General features: G+C 42.3%; 1 protein-coding gene across 1 annotated transcript in view; it reads right to left on the minus strand.

Annotated features, from left to right (window-relative positions):
- LOC310947763 (neural-cadherin) overlaps positions 1–18,795 on the minus strand; it is a gene marked incomplete at both ends in the record, with an annotated part of 416,747 nt that overhangs the window by 138,665 nt on the left and 259,287 nt on the right. Inside the window, 2 exons of the mRNA XM_083914685.1 lie at positions 3,388–3,617; positions 13,596–13,780. Of these exons, the coding sequence (XP_083770811.1) occupies positions 3,388–3,617; positions 13,596–13,780 (415 nt within the window). The remainder of the gene's footprint in view (positions 1–3,387; positions 3,618–13,595; positions 13,781–18,795) is intronic.

The raw sequence follows: 18,795 nt of genomic DNA on the forward strand, positions 1-18,795 counted from the left end.
AGATCTGTCTCATCTTGCTGGCTGGTTAATTAGGAAAGTGTTAGCCCATAGGAGACATTGAAAATGTATTAAACGTCCCCACATTGTGTTACTGTCCTCAACGTTAAACTAGCCTATTACAATCTTTCACCTCTCTCTGTCCTCCACTGTCCTAGGCCTTTTATTAAAGAACGCTGTTATCTTCTTCATCTTAATTCCAGAAAGGAAACTTCGAGCTATTGCACTACCTTAGATATCAGTGAAAATAATATTTAGAGAAAGAAAGAAACCATGCCTTTATTAGTACCGCTACGGGAAATTAACTTTGCACTCTGTTTTAATTTTTCATGTTAAAAACACACAGAGACCCAAAATAAACACATGCACAAACAGCTCCTGTATACGTACATGCATTATGGAGAGATGTCAGAGTGAGAGGGCTGCCCCATGAGGAAGGACCCAAAACAGTTTTGGGGTTCAGTGCCTTGCTCAAGGGCACCTGGGCAGTGCCCAGGAGGTGAAATGCCAATCCAAAGCCAAGCCCCTATGGACTGAGCTACTGTTGCCACATATATATTTTCATTATTTGAAGTTATTAGTATTGAAAAACGTTTAAATGACATTTTAAATTCCAGTGTTTCCCCTAGGTTGACTGCATTGGCCATCATCAGGAATTAATGATAGAAATTATATGAATATAAAAAAATGCATTGATTTGGTGATCAAACCAATGCTATTTTAGCAATGATTCTAATCTATCTCACCTCCTATATGATCACATGTACAGTACAGTAATTAATGTTACACCGCAGCGTTTGCACTGCAATGTGTATAAAACATGAGATGCTACTTCTGCTAAAACCAAAGCTGGAAACAAGGCTATGATGAGCCTCGATAACAGGATGTCTCCTTCATGAAAAAAGCAGAATATTGAGTTTTAACCAACCAGTCAGATGTGTGTAGAGGTCTGTATGGTTATATTGTAGCAGTTTGTGTAATTTTCCGACAATTTAATGAAGATAAACACAGTGAGCAGCATGGATTAAAACCCAACAGGTCTGTGCTGGGCATAACAATACTGGAATGATTTAGAAGGACTTTATAAGAAAACTAACTGTGTTTTATTTTTGATCTAACCTTATCAGCTGTTGTTAGAAATGCAGTCCTGATGGGATGTTGTATGTTGGCTAACAACGGAGTCTGGTAGAGTGCTCAATCAACACCAAGGCTACATTTGGTCATGCCTGTCATCCGCAATCTTCACATAAAACAATGAGGGCAATACTGCATCATATTCTCTGGTCTAGCTCAGCTAGAGCACAAAAACACAGAATCTGTGAGCATGTTAATGTGCCTGTCACTACCTAGCCTGTTTATAAAAGGTAGACTTCCACCACCATTATCTTCACTTCATCTGTTCATTGACTTTAGCATTTTACAAAACAGACTCTCCTGCTGTTATTACAGACATGTAAACCAAGCACAGACACTTGCCTCTTTTGTGGATTAATGGCCGTGAACTGCTGCTCGTTATGTCCAAATAAAATATGAACTAAAATAAGAAAAAAAATGAGAACTTAATGAACCATTAGTTGTATTTGTTTGACCAACTAGATAGCACTTTTTAAAGAAAAATGAATTGTGCTTTCAACCCTTAGGGCGCACTCACACTGTCCATCCGTACCTTGCTCAAGCACGTTTCAGGGCTAAAGTCTAGTTCGTTTGACCAGTGTGAGTGCAACCGTACCGCGCCTGTGCGCTTGCCGGCCACAGCCCGTTTGGGAGAGGTGGGCTTTTGTAAAGCAAGTTTGCACATGTACGAGCACGAGGCCTATGGCGGTTCTGACGTAATTTTATGTGCCCCTGTTCGGACGTAGAAAAAAGAAGGAGGGACCATGTGCGGACATTTAAAACAATTACAACAACAACAAACAAAGACAAGTTCCCTAAAGCATGGGGCACGGTACGGATGGACAGTGTGAGTGCATCATTAGTTGGGCTCAGGAGATACAATTCATTCGATTCTCCATTAGAGAGATCGGCGGTTCGATCCCCAGCTCCCCCGGTCCACATGCCGAAGTGTCCTTGGGCGAGACGCTGAATCCCGAATTGCTGCTATGGGTGTGTGAATGTGGAGTGAAGGGTTAGATTAGATGGAATGTAGATATCCACTGCCATCAGTTTGAATGGGTGAATGTGACAAGTAGTGTGAAAGCGCCTTGAGTAGTCAGAAGACTAGTAATGCGCTATATAAGTACAAGTCCATTTACCATTTACAATTGCTTCATTTGGACATCAATAGCTGCTGTAGAGCTAATATAGGACTATAATATAGGGAAAAACTGGAATAGATATAGCCCATTCTTTTTGACTGTCCCATTGGTAAAACAATGGAAACTGGATTTTTTTTTTGCTTTCTGAAATGATCTGTCACGTACTGGCACTCAAAAAGTATTCAGGCTACGGAAGTTCAACATCCAATGCTATTTCCTTCAGTTACATAAGCTATGTAGCTTTTATTTCAAACACACATTAATTTGCATCACTTAAACAAAACAAAACAAAACAAAACAGCAATACACTGCTATTGCTTACTTAATGTGTCATCCCCACTCAAGTGCAGCACATAGGTTTAAGTGCATCAAAGCAGTTGCAGATAAACAGCAACATAGTTTGGGGAAAGATAAACACCCTTTATAATCAGTTCAAATGTGCTGTTAACCCAAGGGGCGTATAAACACAAAACACTTTTGGTAAGTTAGATAGGCAGGGAAAACCCAATATACACATATAAACTAGGTTCAAATGTTCATTCACTGTCAACCCAAGGTGGGAAACAAGAGCAAATGCTTTGAGTTTATGGATGACAGCTATTGTTCACAGTATTTACAGATGTCAGAAGTCTGTTGTTCTGAAATGGCTTTCTTGCCCAGGGTGAGTCAAAGTTATCTAACACACTGCTCAGTCTTAACAGTTTTAATACTGATGCAGTTTAGTGTGTGTACTATGTTGTATTCAGGACTGTATCCGGCAAACTAACCCTTTCATACATTTTGACTGACATATTTGATTTGTAGGAATTTAATGCAGGCTTCAGCCAAAACATTGCCAGAGGCAAAGCAGCTGCATGCAACCAATAAGTGTCCCATATGGGATTTCTCAATGACATGACTTATCCAGAGCATTTGTAGTGCACCTACTCACCGGTGTGCAGTTGGTTGGATTATGTTATGTCGATTATGTGCATCTTATTCAAGAGGTTGTGATGTCAATCAATCAAGTGTTTGAATGGAAATACAGTCACCAACAGATCAGCCAACAACAAAAAAAACATACTGGAGGGAATGTATTGTGTTTACCTTGACAACTGATACGGATAAAAGGCTAAAGAACCAAACAATGAATTACCTTTTGCTTGTGGGCGGCTAGATAACCATGGATTTTCTCAGGCTGGAGGAAGGAGGGGCCACCGTGCACAGCAAAGCGAACATCCAGCATTCGCTCCTTCACATCCATTAGGCTAAAGATGTTGACATCATCGGGTGAAACGGAGAGCATCTCAGACAGGAAGTCCACCAGTAGCTCATAGCGGCTCCGCTGCTTCCCTCTCAGTTCAATGAACTCTTTTGCTGTGATGTCTAAAAAACACACACAATATGTTATTGTAGACTGTATAAAAGTGGCCTCATTATTTCCACCCCTGCTCAAGGATAAATCCAATTATTTTGAAAAGTGAACCTAAGTGCTAAAATAACGAATAGTCCACGATGTAAAAGACTGGAGCTGTGATGATAAATTATTGAAAATGGCTCACTTTATCTGACAAAATCTTTTGTTTCGTAGGTCATTTTGTGTCTGCACAGTATGTCTGTTTTCCTCTGTGTGTGTGTGTGTGTGTGTGTGTGTGTGTGTGTGTGTGTGTGTGTGTGTGTGTGTGTGTGTGTGTGTTTGTTGGCAGTTAAAGGTAGTGATTGGGAGTTGGATTTGTGGTGCCAGTTAAGTATGAAAAAAATCATATAAATATAAATGTTACTGATGATGAGCACTGCTCTCCAGCAGAAGCCAGGTTGCCCCGGTCAGGGTGAGCTAACCATGGAGCTAACTAACCCCCAATTACTACTGTCAGCTCTGTTAGCACTGTAATTTTTAGGGGTGTTTGTGCTCCCTGTTTCTTCCACCGTCTCCCTCCCTTCATGATCAGCTAATCAGCAGTAAACTCCGTATGAGCACCAATCTCCAACAGAAGCCAGGCCCAGGTAGTGGGCAGTCAGTGCACAGCGGCAGCCATTAGCTAGGCACTATTGCTGTGCCATGATGGCTCAGCCACCTGAGAGCCAATCAGCTATTCCTGGTCCAGACAATCAAACACTGGTGAGAGCCATGTGGAGGCAATCCCAGCCCAGACTGAATGTTTTTCAGTATTTCAAGTACAGCATCTTTAAGGAGAAAATTTAACAGTTGCATCCATGACAACAAATATAAAAACAAGATCAACTGTAAGATTAATATATTGACCATTTGCCTTGTGTCATGTCTGAGGTCAGCCCAAAGACTATGAACTTTGTATGGCTTTGTATTGCGCAGAATCATTATGATGTCCTAGTTGACCTTTGACCTCATCGGTTAATCAATTTATACTATCAGACATATGTTTGAAATCTCATAATTAGCGTAGGAATTCTTGAGTTATGGACAAAAATAAATAGTATGGCATAATGCCTCTGGTCATGCCTCTCATCTGCAAAGAGGGCTAAAAAACGTAAAGGAGAATGGCACTCGAGGAGCACAGATCTCCATCAAGGCATGCCCTATCTCACAATGTTAACATTACAACTTAAGAGGGCGTTAACGTGAATTTTCCCCATTTGAAACTACTTTTTTCAGATTATTTCAACACCACATGAATGCAACACTAATTACTCCTATTAACCAAAGTGAAAAATAGTTTGTGTATCCATCCTGTGATTCAGATCCGCTCTGAAATTCTAAAATGTAATGGGTTCTTCCTTGGCACCCTTCCACTATACCAGTAGCTTTTCCAGAACCCTGCCGACAGACAAACAGAGCCAAAATAAATTACCTTCCCTTGGTCACAAAAATGTCTTTCAAATCCTCATCATTCTGAGACTCAAACTGGTTCCCACAGAAGTACAAGAAAACACACACACACACACACACACACACACGCGCGTTCATATAGAGTTGGCAGGGTGATTAGGTTTGTGAGTGCGTAGAGGGAGACAGAGCCTAGGCATTAAGAGACAAGACAGGGGAGCTCAGAATGGGCTCAGTGGATACAGCGTGAGGGATCGAGGCTAATGTCAGCTCCCATCAGTCAGTCCAGCGGGAGAAACAAGGACACAGGCAGACAGAGAGACAGTCAGGAGGGATGGGGGCTGTGGGGAGAGGGTAGTTTCTCCTAACGCAGAGTGGCAGCCTATGCACCTGGCTTTGATCCAACCTCACAATTCACTACTGCTTTCTCCTTCCCAGAGGCTTCATTGGAGACAAGGCTGTGGTGCATAGACACACTCCTGCCTGTAGGCTTGGGATTTCACATTAATAGGTGCAAAAAAGGGATAAATATCGTACTCATGATGTGGTAGTATGCTGTTGTGAGAAAGACTGAGACAAAACAATGAGAAAGGACAGTGTCCAGGGGCCTCATGTATCAATGTTGCGTACGCACAAAAACATGGCGTACGCCATTTTCCACGCCAACGTTCGGATGTATCAAAAGTGAAATGACCGTGGAAATGTGCGGTGCGCCACGCAAACTTCATGGCTGTCGTACGCACGTTTCTACAGCTATTGTTTCGTTGGCGACACTTAGAGGTGATGCTGGGAAACTGTTAGTTATGTGAAAACAATTCATCCTCAGTGTAATGTGCGCATCAGAGACACATTAATGGACAATTAACACACACGTGTTTGCAATCGTAAGGATATAAAATAAGGAGAAGGATATAAAAGCATGCGCAATTTAATAAAAAATGGAATTAACAATGGCAGCCTTGGCCTTGTTAGAAGACATCGCAAATGGTTATGTCAGCCGTGAGAGGGTGTTTAGAGAGCGGGAAGATCTGTTTGCAAATGACGACAACTGGCTCATGAGTCGTTTCGGGTTGCCGAGGCCAGTCTTACTGGAGCTGTGCGCGGAGCCGCGGCCAGACTTAGAACGACACACGCCCAGGAGCCAGGGGTTGTCCATTCCCACACAGGTGCTGACCACTCTGGGATTTCTGGCAACGCATGACTCGTTCAATCTAAACAATAGCATGGTTGGTAACAGGTTGGAGGCTGGCACGGTGCGCGATGGGTGGCTTCTCGGTGAGTAAATCATTTATCCGTTTAATGCGCCCCGAATTTAAACCAGCACAATGCCCGTTTGGACACGCGCATTCAAATATGTGTATTTGTTTTTTTCCCTGGTGAAAAAAGAATGTCTCCTTGTGTTCATTATTCGTCTCAATAAACGCGTGCGTAAAGTTGGAACCTCTGCAGTCATTAATATAAGTGTGATCAGTCTTGTCAATCCTTGTAATGCAGTTATTTTGTCCTGTTTGTTTTTCCCGCGAACAGTAGTGTGATTTATATATATATATATATATATATATATATATATATAGTTACCCCCTGAGAACGTGGCCGTTGACCCCTCTCACTAACCCCGGCACCGACCAACAGGGGAGATACAACGACCGCCATTCCCGAACTCGGGCAGTGGTGGAGAGGGCAATTGACCTATTGAAGGGGCGCTGGCGCTGTCTAGACAGGTCGGGCGGGGTGCTGCTGTACACAGAAGGTGTGCCGCATCGTGCTGGCCTATGGTGTCCTGCACAACTTGGCACACCGCCATGGCATACCACTGCCAGAGCACCCCCCCCCCCCCCCCCCGACCGGAGGAACCGGATGCCGGACCCGTCAACCTCGACCCACCCCGCAAAGCGATACGGGCCCGTCAGCGTCTGATTTCAATGATGTAAAGAGGCAAGGACACGATTTACTTTGTACGTGCATTTATTGCATGATAAATATCTCCCAGTGCATTGACAATTTGATCTAGAAGATCACTGACGCCACGGATTGCTCTCACTATTTCCTCCTGTGATTCCAGCACAGCTTGTGAAAGGACACGGCCAGTCGGGCGGACGTCAGCTGGCGTGGAGTCGCCGGGGCGCGTGGTGCTGGAGGTGCCGGTGGAGACGCCAGGGCGCACGGTGCAGAGGGAGGAGCCCTCTCCTGTCTCATCGTCTATTGAGAAATAATAATAAAAAAAAATGAAGTAATTAAACATGAGTCAATGTGTTTATATCCTGGCAACTTAAAGCACGAGCATGTGTAATGTGAGCAGCCTATTGTACGACCAGTATAATGACATTTCTGAGTTTAACACATTTACCTTGAGGATGATCTGTGTCGCCTTCATGGCCCCCCACAACTCCGCTTAGAGCTGTTCCCTCCACAATAGCCGCCACTCTCTGATCAACAGGGGGTCAGTTCCTCCCCTCCTGTCACCCCGCCCGTTGCGGTGATACTTCGGCGGTGGGCCGAAATCCTCCGCTTCACGTCGGACCATTTTTTTATTTATTTCAGTGGCTGTGCGCTGCTCCGACCCCACAGCGTTCACTGCCTCACACACACACTCCCCAGAAATGTCTTTTTCTTTGTGTTTATCCCTGAAAAGAGGCTACCAAATAAAACCGCTCTTCGGTCTCCACTTCATTTAATAAAATTTCGAGCTTAGACTCGTTGAAGTTGCGCTTCTTACCTTTACTCATCGTTTAAATCTGATAGTGCAGAGAGGGAATCCCCGGTGCAGGCCCTATTTACATGTATTTGCATATTCAAATGGGGGCGTGGACAGGGAGGAGTTCAGCACTTCTGCATGTGCGCTCAATTCCACGTTGATTGGGATGTACAAAGGAAAAGTGCTTGGATCCATGCGTACGCACACATTGATACATCTGAATTTTTTTGTGCTTACGCCAGTTTCTGGATTCTACCGTACGCCATGTTTTAGTAAGAAAGCCACGCAATTCTTAGTACATGAGGCCCCTGGTCTTTGAGTAGTTAATTTTGATTTTTTTTCTGACAAAACAGAAACACAGTGGAGTCATTTTTAAAGGTGCTTTTTGGACCAAGTCAAGCTATTGAGGATTTGAGGACTAGGTCTTGACAAATACCTTGAAAGATTGTTGAAAGGAGCAACGTGCTTTCACGAAAGATAAGGAAATGTTACAAAACTAACTGTCTCTCAGCTGAAAAAAAACTGCTGTCTTTTCATTGAAATTCTACTTAAGAAATGCATTTTTACTTAATAATGAACAATAGTATATAAAGTCAGAGGAAAAAAATGTATACAGCAAATATCCATTTTAAAATAAAATTGATAAAATACAAAAAGTATCACAGCAAGAAATAAGGATTGAATCATTATATATCAGCTATTCTGAGATGTGTTTATGCCTTTCTCACAATAAAGACACAGGTAGCTAATGAGGCCAGTAAGAACACACTGGTAATTTGCATAATTGTGTGCAGCACTATGCAGATGGAACTCAGTTGAAACATAAATCTCTACTACCTTAACTGTATTAATGTAGATTGTTTTCTGTAAAATAAACACAATAATTCATGATTTATTTTGGTTTCTCATATGATGCTTACGGAGAACAGACACGTCTCACCTGCAAAGCCACTTTTCTTTTAGGACCCCACTCAATGATTAAAGAATAGCTTGTGCAAACAGTAGGGAAACACGTGTTTGCCATCTTGCCCAGAATTAGAGAGATGGCTGATTTTTTTCTGACATTTAATATAATTGTTTTTCTATTTGAAGGGGCACACCTGCAATTTAGTAGTGCACTTCAATAAAAATGGTCAAACCTTTTGAGTTTGTAATACTGTGACTATTAGTCCTCACTGCATCAAGCCCAGAAAAAACTGCAACTGTTACGGTATAGAAAGTTCGGTTTGGTATGCCCTGTAACCCAAACATATCAAAATAGTCTATTTATTTCTTCCTGGCTACTCACACATGCAGAACAGTAATTCTGGAGTGCACATTTTGTTTGCAGTGCACTAACTGTTGGCAATCAGCTTTAGCATGCTAGTCGGCTTAGCCCGGTTAGCCAGGTTAATCAAACTCAATTGGCAACAATTTGTTCCAACTGTGTGCTGATATTGTTTAACTGAAATTGGGTCTATATGTGGCGACATTTAATTTAGGCAAAGATCATTTATCTATATCTAATCATGTAGTTTTGTTGTCTAAATCTAACCAAGTAGTTTTGTTGCCTATACCCAATAATGTAATTCTGATGTCTAAATCATACCAAACTGCCAAAGTCCACAACATTCTGAAATATGTCCAAGGTTGGTTTAAACCATGGTCTCCTGGGTAAAAGCCCAAAGCTCAGCCCACTCACCTACAGTTGGCTATCATGATAGCATACCTAAGAGGTAGACGTATAAATAGCCAGATGTTGCGATAAAGGCTGTTTTGAGTTGGGTGTAAATAGACACTGTTTAATTTGTGAAGGCATCACTGAAATATGTCAATTAGCCAAACGAGACAAAAACAGACTGGAAGGCGAGTACTTGCATGTGGTCAACGTGTATTAGCCCTGCTACAATGTACATATGTGTGCATTTTAGTCGGTCCGTTGTTCCCGCCCTATGTAATGAGCAAAAGTTACAGCCCAGTTCAGGAATATCAGTGATCTGTATTTGAGTGCCTCAACTTTTACAGTAATAATTACAGCCAATGAGCCACTGTTCAATATTTATCATTACTGTACCAAAAACATACTGACCTGTGACCCCAAAACTGAGGTACGTATACCAACCTATGAATTTTGTGTACCATTACACAGCTGCTTGATATCGTCTGACCCTTTCATCCTGTTAAATTCCACACCTCCTTTGTAACATAGACTTCCTGTTATATATGTATGTTCTTCCAACCTAAACAGAGATAATGTGATGACCAGAAAACTGACTTTGAATTTAACTTGAACTTAAAATTGGTGCACTGCCCGTTCGATTGGTAATGAAAAAAAAAAATCACTGGATGCAGATTTGATTCAATGCTTTAAGTGGATGCAGTGTATGTACTAATCATGTGCTTCCCCCCTGAGCACTATGGCTTTCACTTTAAGCTAGTGTTGTTTGGACATTTCAAGGACTTGTTGTTTGCTATATTTTTTCACCTTTCCATCAATGTTGAGAAAGAGAGAAAGAGAGAAAGAGAGAGAGAGAGTGAGGGAGCCTCACTTAATCTCAGCAAGACAGACTTAACTTGTGCTTTCTTTGTGCATGCTCACTGCATTCCACATTTGTTCTTGAAATGGGATTTAGAATGTCAAGGAGGGTGTAAGTAATGCTATAAGTAGATATATTTTCATAATCCCCGAGACTGAGAATCAATGAGACTGTTTACACCAAAGCTCCACATGGAAAAATAAAATCATGGAAATGGCTTTTGTTCCATATCCTCCGCATGCACACACATACGCACCACTGTATTAGTAGCTTGCCTAGACCTCAGGATGATCTCAAAGGCATTAATCATTGATTAAATATTGCTTTTGAACCTCAAACTTACACTTTTCCTGAGTTTTTTCATCACTGAACTGCAGGTTAAAAGTGATTTTGACACTATATTCACAGCAGTAAACACCAGTGCTCTCTAGCTCTAAATTCAAGGCCTCCTGTTACAACCAGGGCATATTAAATCATTATATAAATCAAAGCTAACAGCCCTTTGATGACAATGTTGCTAAAAAAAAAAACCTCTGTTGTTGACAAACCTAATCTTATTATTCAAAATTAAACAGATGAAAAAAATTAATTTAATTCGCAAAAACAAATAAAAAGGATTGAGAGTAGTTTCTTTCATTTTAATTCATCTTAAACACACATTTGCTAGCCTACATTTTACGAATGGATTCAATTCCCTTACTCAAATATTGAAATGAGGGCGCCAGCTGTTCTCCAACATGCTGTCCCTGGGTTTGGTGCACATTCATTTACCTCAGCCCCGTTTTCAGAATGAAAAGCAAATCCTTTTATCTACTTATATGAGGCTCGACTCTCCCTTCCATCCCTTCCTTTCCTTCTCTCCCTCTCTCCCCTTACTCTCCTCCCATCTTTGGAGCATACCCACTGGCCTCCCCTGTGCTTCTATTTCAATATCTATGAAATCATAAAAATCCTTCAGCCATGTCCCATTTCTCTAAAGCGAATTTAATTCTGAGGAGACAGCCGATGTGCTGTACATCAGGTAATGATGGATGCTGCTCAACATGTGAGGAGAATGTGCTGGCTGAGCAAAACCTCTCTACTAATTATTTTTGCCAGCATAAGTAATGGAAACAGGCTTCTCTCTGTGTGTGTGTGTGTGTGTTTGTGTGTGTGTGTGTGTTTGTGTTTGAGTGTGTGTGTGCACCTACAACAAGTGAGTTCCAAAGGGGGGAGAGGGATTAATAATGGGTGTAATATTTTGCTTAGGAAACATCTTTAACTGAGAGTGTGACAGTCCTGTGAAACACTGCAACACCCAGAGCAAATAGTAATCAGCGCTTATTAATTTTCTATGACCGTACAGTATGTAAATATGGTCACATTCTCTAACACTCCCTTGTCAGCAGTACTAAATTTAGCACAGTTTTTAGTTTTAATCAGCTAATCACAAATTGGAATTGCTATAGGTCATACATGTTGCTGTAATATACTGTAGGATTACTTTTGTATATTACACAATCAAATAGAAGAGAAAAACTATCAACGACAATATCAAAAATATTTTATTGCAAATGCATTTGTGATTAAAAATGTATTATTAATCAAAAACTGGTTTACATATCCAAAAGTTTTGCTTGATGTTGCCAAGCTGCCAGATCTCAGACCAAGACTTGCCAATAGAGAAGTCTTACATCTTTCAGCGTAGATCCCACCCACAAGATTCAGCTCAACAGCAATCAAATATTTGGATTCAAAAGCAAAACTTTTGGATTTTCAAATGAAACTTTTGTATTCACATTGATGCCGTTTTAATCATGATGGTATTTCCTTTAAAATAAAACCTTTTTTGATTACACTGTCAATGGTTTTGCTCTCAAATCTGTTCTGTTTGCATAGTAAAGAAATCAAAGTCCCCAAAACTGTTATAGCATAAAGGGGCCAAGGTCTTTGGCATGAATGTCAAAACAAATGTGATACAAATGAGCGGCAGATGAGACCCAAATCTTAAAAGGCCAAATCTTAAAAGGTATAATCCATAAGATTTACATCTACTTAATTGTCTTTTAAGCTATTAGCTAATCTATCAAATAGTTAAAACAATGATGATTGATCTTATTACCCACTAATGAAAGCATTCGTACTTGCCCCCCCCCCCGCCAAAAAAAAAGTCAACACATGACCATGAAAGTGACAAGATGGAGAGCTCTGAAAGAACAGGGTCACCTGCAATTACATCTTACTGCCAAAGAGGCTTTTGTGGACGTGGGAGCCAGTCTTTAAAGTAGAAAAGATTTATTACACTCCTGCGTTATGTTCAAAAGTGTAACTTTATTGCCATTTCCAACATTCTAAATAGATATCCGGTCGTCACTGAATCCACTCAAGACATGAGTGCTGTCGGAAGTGTAACTGAATAAATATGTATGAATATATGTATGTATGATAAAGGCTTAGTGGACTGACCAACTAGTTGAAAACAAACATTCCCGATTTAGCACAACTTAAGATATAAGGTTTAGCATTATCTGAAACAATATATTTCATATAAGAGTAATTTGAATTAGTTAATCACATTTTTCAATAACCAAACCTTTTTTTTTTTTTTTGAAGCTGCTGAAATCAATGTGTCTCCAACAACCACCCGGTTTGTGCCTCACAAACCTGGTGTGGTGTAATATTTGATGAAATGTCAGTGGGGACTGTGGTCCAAGGACAGTTATCATTTTGAATTGCATTATACCATTAGTATCTTAATGCACAAGTTTTATTATTTTTCCATTCTTGAAAGAGGAGATGTGGCAGTGGCCGGGAAACTGGATGCTGCAATGGCATATGTTGCACTCTACTGTTTGTTAATAAAGATCATAAATCCTTTAAAAGTGTAACAGATTTGTTCATTAATAAAATAAAAATACGTTTAATAATAAGTTTAACCAACTGGAATTAGTGGAGGGCTGTAACATTTTAATGACTAGCCGCACATATATTAAAATTATGTCAATAAACCAGACAGATAGAGACATTTTAGGTCTAACAGTTATTTGACTAAAAGTCATACCCCAAGGTCCAGTGACTAGCTTTTTCTGAATTTTTCCATAAAATCTTGAGGTCTTCCTCAGCAGTTTTCTTAGCTTAAGTTATAAAGACTCAGCTACCTCAATTACAACTAAGTACCAAATCTCAGCCAGATGATACACGGTAAACAGATAACATTAGCTGTCTATGAACACCGGACCAAACAATGCACAGCATCAACTGAGAATGGAGTCAAAGGTCAAGGAGACTGTTAGTGTGTAACACTGCAAACCATTTTTGACCAGAGACATGGGTGTAAGTGTTTGTGCGTGTCCCTGTAGAGGCAATCTTACCTGTAAGACGCAGAGACCCTGAGTTGTAGATGGCCTCGTCTCGCAGCTCCCTCACGTGCACAGTGACAGTAGAGACAGCATCTGGCCAAACTCCATCGGATACACGGACCTGAAACTGATAGATGTCGTGTGGGGCATTCTCCTTGATGATCAGGAAGCCTGTTCGCTTGTTCAGGATGAAGTAACTGAGGGAAACAACAAACACAGACACCCACAACAGTTAAAAAAAAATTACATTTAGATGCCTTTGTTCTAATAAGCCAACCCCTGGGCAGGGATAAATACGTTTCACCTCTCACCCTCTTGAATCAGTACATGAAAAATGTCTTTACAGGTTCAGTCAGCTAACCTGGTGAGCCCAAAAAAACTCACTAATGCATGCATCCACTTTTACGCAGCGACTTAAATAGCAACATTCTACACAACAGTTCCTTTATGAAGTATTGAATAATGACAAGCACCAATGAAATGTTGTCGGATGTCACGCCTCATGCAACTTTCTTCCTGGCAACTTTCTCCTCCCAAACCTTTGGGTGTTTGTAACATCCAATTTCACCACACACGGACATTGTGACGGCTGCATGGCCCAGCCTCAGTTATTTTTTAAATGGATAGTCAAGGTGTTGAATCTATAGGACTGACCGGTGGCATGCTAGTCATTAGTCATTAAGCTATTACAGACCACTCAGTGAATCTGAATTGACCAGTCATTCAGTTATTTTTTGCCATAAAAGGCCGGGCATGTTGACTGGCTTAGTACAAATAAATGCTCAGTATGTCTGCATTTCTATCATCTATAGACTTTTTTTAATGGATTTCAGTTGCGACCAACAATCTTAGGTGACCAAACTTAGACACATTTGGAATGTTTATGTTTACATGTCTGGAAAGGTCTATAGGACAAGGTCATGGCATGCTCCTATCAGGTAGCCACCCATATCTCTAGGTTCAGTGGCGGTTGCTTGTCTTTCAAGGAGGGGAAGCTCATTTTTCCGGCCTACATCATGAATGTGTTTGTTTATTTATATGTAAATTCTATCCTTGGTTCCTTTTCAAGAAAATGATCCGTGACCTTGTTGTACCAACTACGCATCTTTTCCAGGGACTTGACCAGTGTCCTCTCAATGGCCAGCAGAGCTAGGCTGCTTAAACGGCCTTGGCCCAGCTGGACCTGCCGTGCCAGGCTACTGTGAAGTGTGACCAAATGTGAGTGTGAGTGATCGTGACGGGGGAGAAGCTCCGCAGCTTCTGCTGCTCGACGGGGAAAGAAACCACAGAGTGACAGAACAGAGTCTCCAAACACAACGCTAGTCATTTTTAACAAAGACAGAGTCGCTGGGGATCGGTAAAGTCTTCGAATCAGATCAGATCAACGGAATGAAAAACTTGAAAATGCTCCGGTGGCTGCTTATTTTTCAAGATCACTGATTCGCTCATTAAGCTGTCAATCAAAAAAGGATTCCGCCTCAGACAGCTCATACAATCATCATGCAGAGCGTCCGGGCCAGCCCATTGTCCAATAGACCCCAAGAGAAGCTGAGCGTCCGATGGGCGGGACAAAGCCCAGCATTTATCCAATGACCTACTAGTTTCGCTACAGCGGTACAACCCGCTCTACGCTTCCCCATTGAAATCATTAGAAGCTGAGCCTGTGAATGTTCTCATTCGTCCAGGTCATCGTTATCCTCAAAGCAATTTCAGTCAAAAATAACTGGACTGGTTGTTTGTCTAGGAAGACGTTTCACCTCTCATCCAAGAGGCTTCATCAGTTCATGTACGCATCTGACAGTCTGAACGTTCAGACTCAATAGAGCACTAACGAAGTCGAAACCAACTGCCCACCAACGACTGTCACTCTAACGACGGGCGTGGGCTTTAGGAGCACAAAGGGTTTCAGTGACATCATCGGCCTTGTGAGAGGTTAAATACCTGGATCTCCACACCAGTTGGTTGGACCAGTCCCAGCCTGGTCAGATGCATACATGAACCGATGAAGCCTCTTGGATGAGAGGTGAAACGTCTTCCTAGACAAACAACCAGTCCAGTTGTTTTTGACTGAAATTGCTTTGAGGACATTAGAAGCTGAGCATCCGACTCTGCAAAGCGTTGTGGATGAATGAGAAGTAGCTGATTCTGAACAAAAGATGAAGGCGCGTATTTAGTCAATGACATGTACATGCAGTAGTACATATTTCACCACTTTTTTTTTTTTTTGGTGACATCGAGCTTCCCTTGCAGTTTTAGAGCAATCGCTACTGCTCAGGTTTATTCATAAACTGCTGTGGGTGTTGCTCTCTAACAATTTAAAATTAAAAAATGGGTATGGACATTAACCCTTTTTATAGGGTTCATACTTTTGGGCTCATCCTTGTGTAACCGGATGGTTTATATTCTGTTTGCATTTCAGTTATCTGGTGTCCCTCAGTTTGTTTTACAGCCGGCATGGCGATCGCGGCAGGTGTGCGACACGCCCCGTACCGGCACCTGTAGTGCAGCTGTGTCCTCACCCGCTAATGCGGGGGGTTTTATATACCCCCCCGGTCTTTCCTCTGCCGAAGCAAGCGCGTCCAGCTCGCAGCTCCGCCACGCCGTAGCGTCCGAGGGTGTATGCGCTGTGCGTCCTGCGGGTTGACGCATCGGGCCAGGGTGGGGGGTGGGGTGTGTGTGTGTGCATCCTACAGGTATGTAGTGTAGTCTCATGATGTGAAGAGGTAATACGATGCTGTGCTGACGGTCCTCTGTTGTAGGTTGAAGCGTCGGGCCGGAGTGTTGTGTGTGTGCGTCCTGCAGGTTGACGCGTCGGGCCGGGGTGGTGTGTATGTGCTGTGTGCGTCCTCGTCTGCTTAGCTGCTGTTGCCGCCGTAGCCACTAGCAGCCTCAAGCACTGATGTGTGCAGGATCCAGGTAACCAGTGCTTTGAGCTAAATGCTATTGTCTGCTAGTTTGGTTAGATGTTGTCACTAACAGTTTACTTTGTTTTCTTTTAAAGTTTGTCTGGCGTTGGGCTGCTGCTTGCCTCTAACATGCGTCTAACTTGCCTCAAAGTTATCTTCTTTCTTTTGCCTTGCCTTGCTAACTAGTAAACAGTTAAGTCTTCGTATTGACACTCACTTGATCTCTCTCTCTAAATGTAGTTGAGTCACTTGTGCTTCGCCCCAATCCCATAGTGAGACGTCAGTAGGGGTGGGAGGGGTTACTGCAGCAGCTATAGTTGAGGACCTGCCACGTTTATACCTTTACTTGTATGGTTTTCCCCCTTCCGTTTTTGAGTTGCAGTGATTTGTTTATTAATATATTGTTTTGTTTCTCCTTTTTTGAATTACTTGAGTGCAGGGACCTCTGCCAGAGCTAGCTGTGGTGTACTGCCTTTCACTTCCTGACTGGCTGACTGTATTGGTGTAGGTGGAACATCACTGGTGTTAAAGGTAAAAATAAATAATGATATAAATGTTTTAGACAGAACTTGATAAATGAAATTGTTTTGTTTCTAATAAAGGTTGTTAAATTATTTTACATCGTGCCTGTATTCATTTGTGTAGGGACCTGTGTATGGGTGGTTTTTGGGGAACCCTCAGAGAAATTAGAGTTTAAGGAGTATACTCTTTAGGTGCAAGTCCTAAGATGGCGTTGTCGGTGTATTGATTCTCTAGATCTGCCACTCGTAGTTCCACTGGTATATCGCCCCCCAGCCGCCACATCTTGGCGTTGTCGGCAGGATTTTCACAATCAGGCACGTTTGTAATTTTATTGTTGGAACTGTAGTTTAGCTCAGCAGAGCTGGTATATTGCTGGGCAAGGCTTTCTTTTATTTTCTTTTTGAGGCAAGGCAGTGGCTCGGGCTATAGATTGCCCTCTTCTGGCAACCCACTGAGACGACAGTGGAGGGGCCCCAGGATGACTTTGATGAACATTTCATATATGATCATTTAGAGAGTGAGGCTCGGGATGAGATAAAATACCAGCCCTGTGCCAAAGGAGAAGATGCGGAATGTGTCTTTGCTATCTTGAAAGAATTGTATGGGTGCCCTAAATCTTTTATTTCATTACAGCAAGACTTTTTCTCCAGGAAACAGTTGGCAGGTGAATTACATTTTCTCATGCGTTGCAATGTTTAATGGCAAAAGTTGTTGCAAGCTCCCCCACTAGAGTTCCTAATTCTGATTTTCTGTTACGTGACCACTTTGTAGAACATGTCAATAACTCTGACCTGCGTAGAGAGTTGAAGAGACTGGTCCGTAATGACCCTGACTGAACCTTGCTGGACGTTAGGTCAGAAGCTATTAGGTGGGAACAGAAGGGAGGGCCAGTTAGTAAGGGTAATGGACACCCTATGTCTGCTTTCTGTGCTACACAGACCACCAGCCTGCAGCCTCAATTTGACTGTTCACAGGTTAGCTTCACTTCTTCACAACTGGCAGCGTTAACAGCTTTAGTACACAAGCAGCTAAACCAGATCACCCAGACACTAGCAGCCATGCAGAAACCTCCAGCACCCCAGACCAGCCGCCTAAATAGTGTTGTATGTAGACGATGTCAGCGCTCAGGCCATTATGCTAGGGACTGTGAAAATGCGCATGTTCACCCTCGTCCCCCTTCCAGTGTCAGCGCCTCTCAGGTAGCATCTACTAGCCCCCCACAGATGGAAAACTAGCGCCCCCTAATGTGCAGAGCCAGACATTAGGTGGGGACACACAAGGCTCAGACCATGGTGTAATTGATGCTGTAGTAAAAGAACGCCTGATTACTCCCTCTCTCCAGGTAGTTATTAAGTTGGCAGGTGTGAATGTTAACTGTATTCTTGATACAGGGTCCATGGTTTCCACCATCTCAGAGAGCTTCTTCAGACAGAACTTTCAGGATAAGTTAAAGTCCTGCCACTGGTTAGAGCTCAGAGCTGCTAACGGGTTGGAAAATTCCATATTTGGGTTATTTGGAACCAGATGTTGAGGTGCTCGGCTGTCTAATCCCCAGACGTGGCAATTTGGTGGTTAAAGATCCACCTGCACAAGTAACCCCCCCTGAAGTGCCAGGCATCGTGGGCATGAACATTAAAAAAGGATGTTACCAGGGGCTCATCCGTCAGTGTGGCCCTGAGCAGTATGCCCTCTCTGCGGTGGTGGAGCCATCCAGGCCCTGGCTGCCGGCTTTTCAGTTCTGTCAGCAAGCAGAGTTTCAGTCTTCTCCTTCACACCCCTGTTTA

Source organism: Echiichthys vipera (genome assembly GCF_963691815.1).
Source record: "Echiichthys vipera genome assembly, chromosome: 1".
Taxonomy (NCBI): Eukaryota; Metazoa; Chordata; class Actinopteri; order Perciformes; family Trachinidae; genus Echiichthys; species Echiichthys vipera.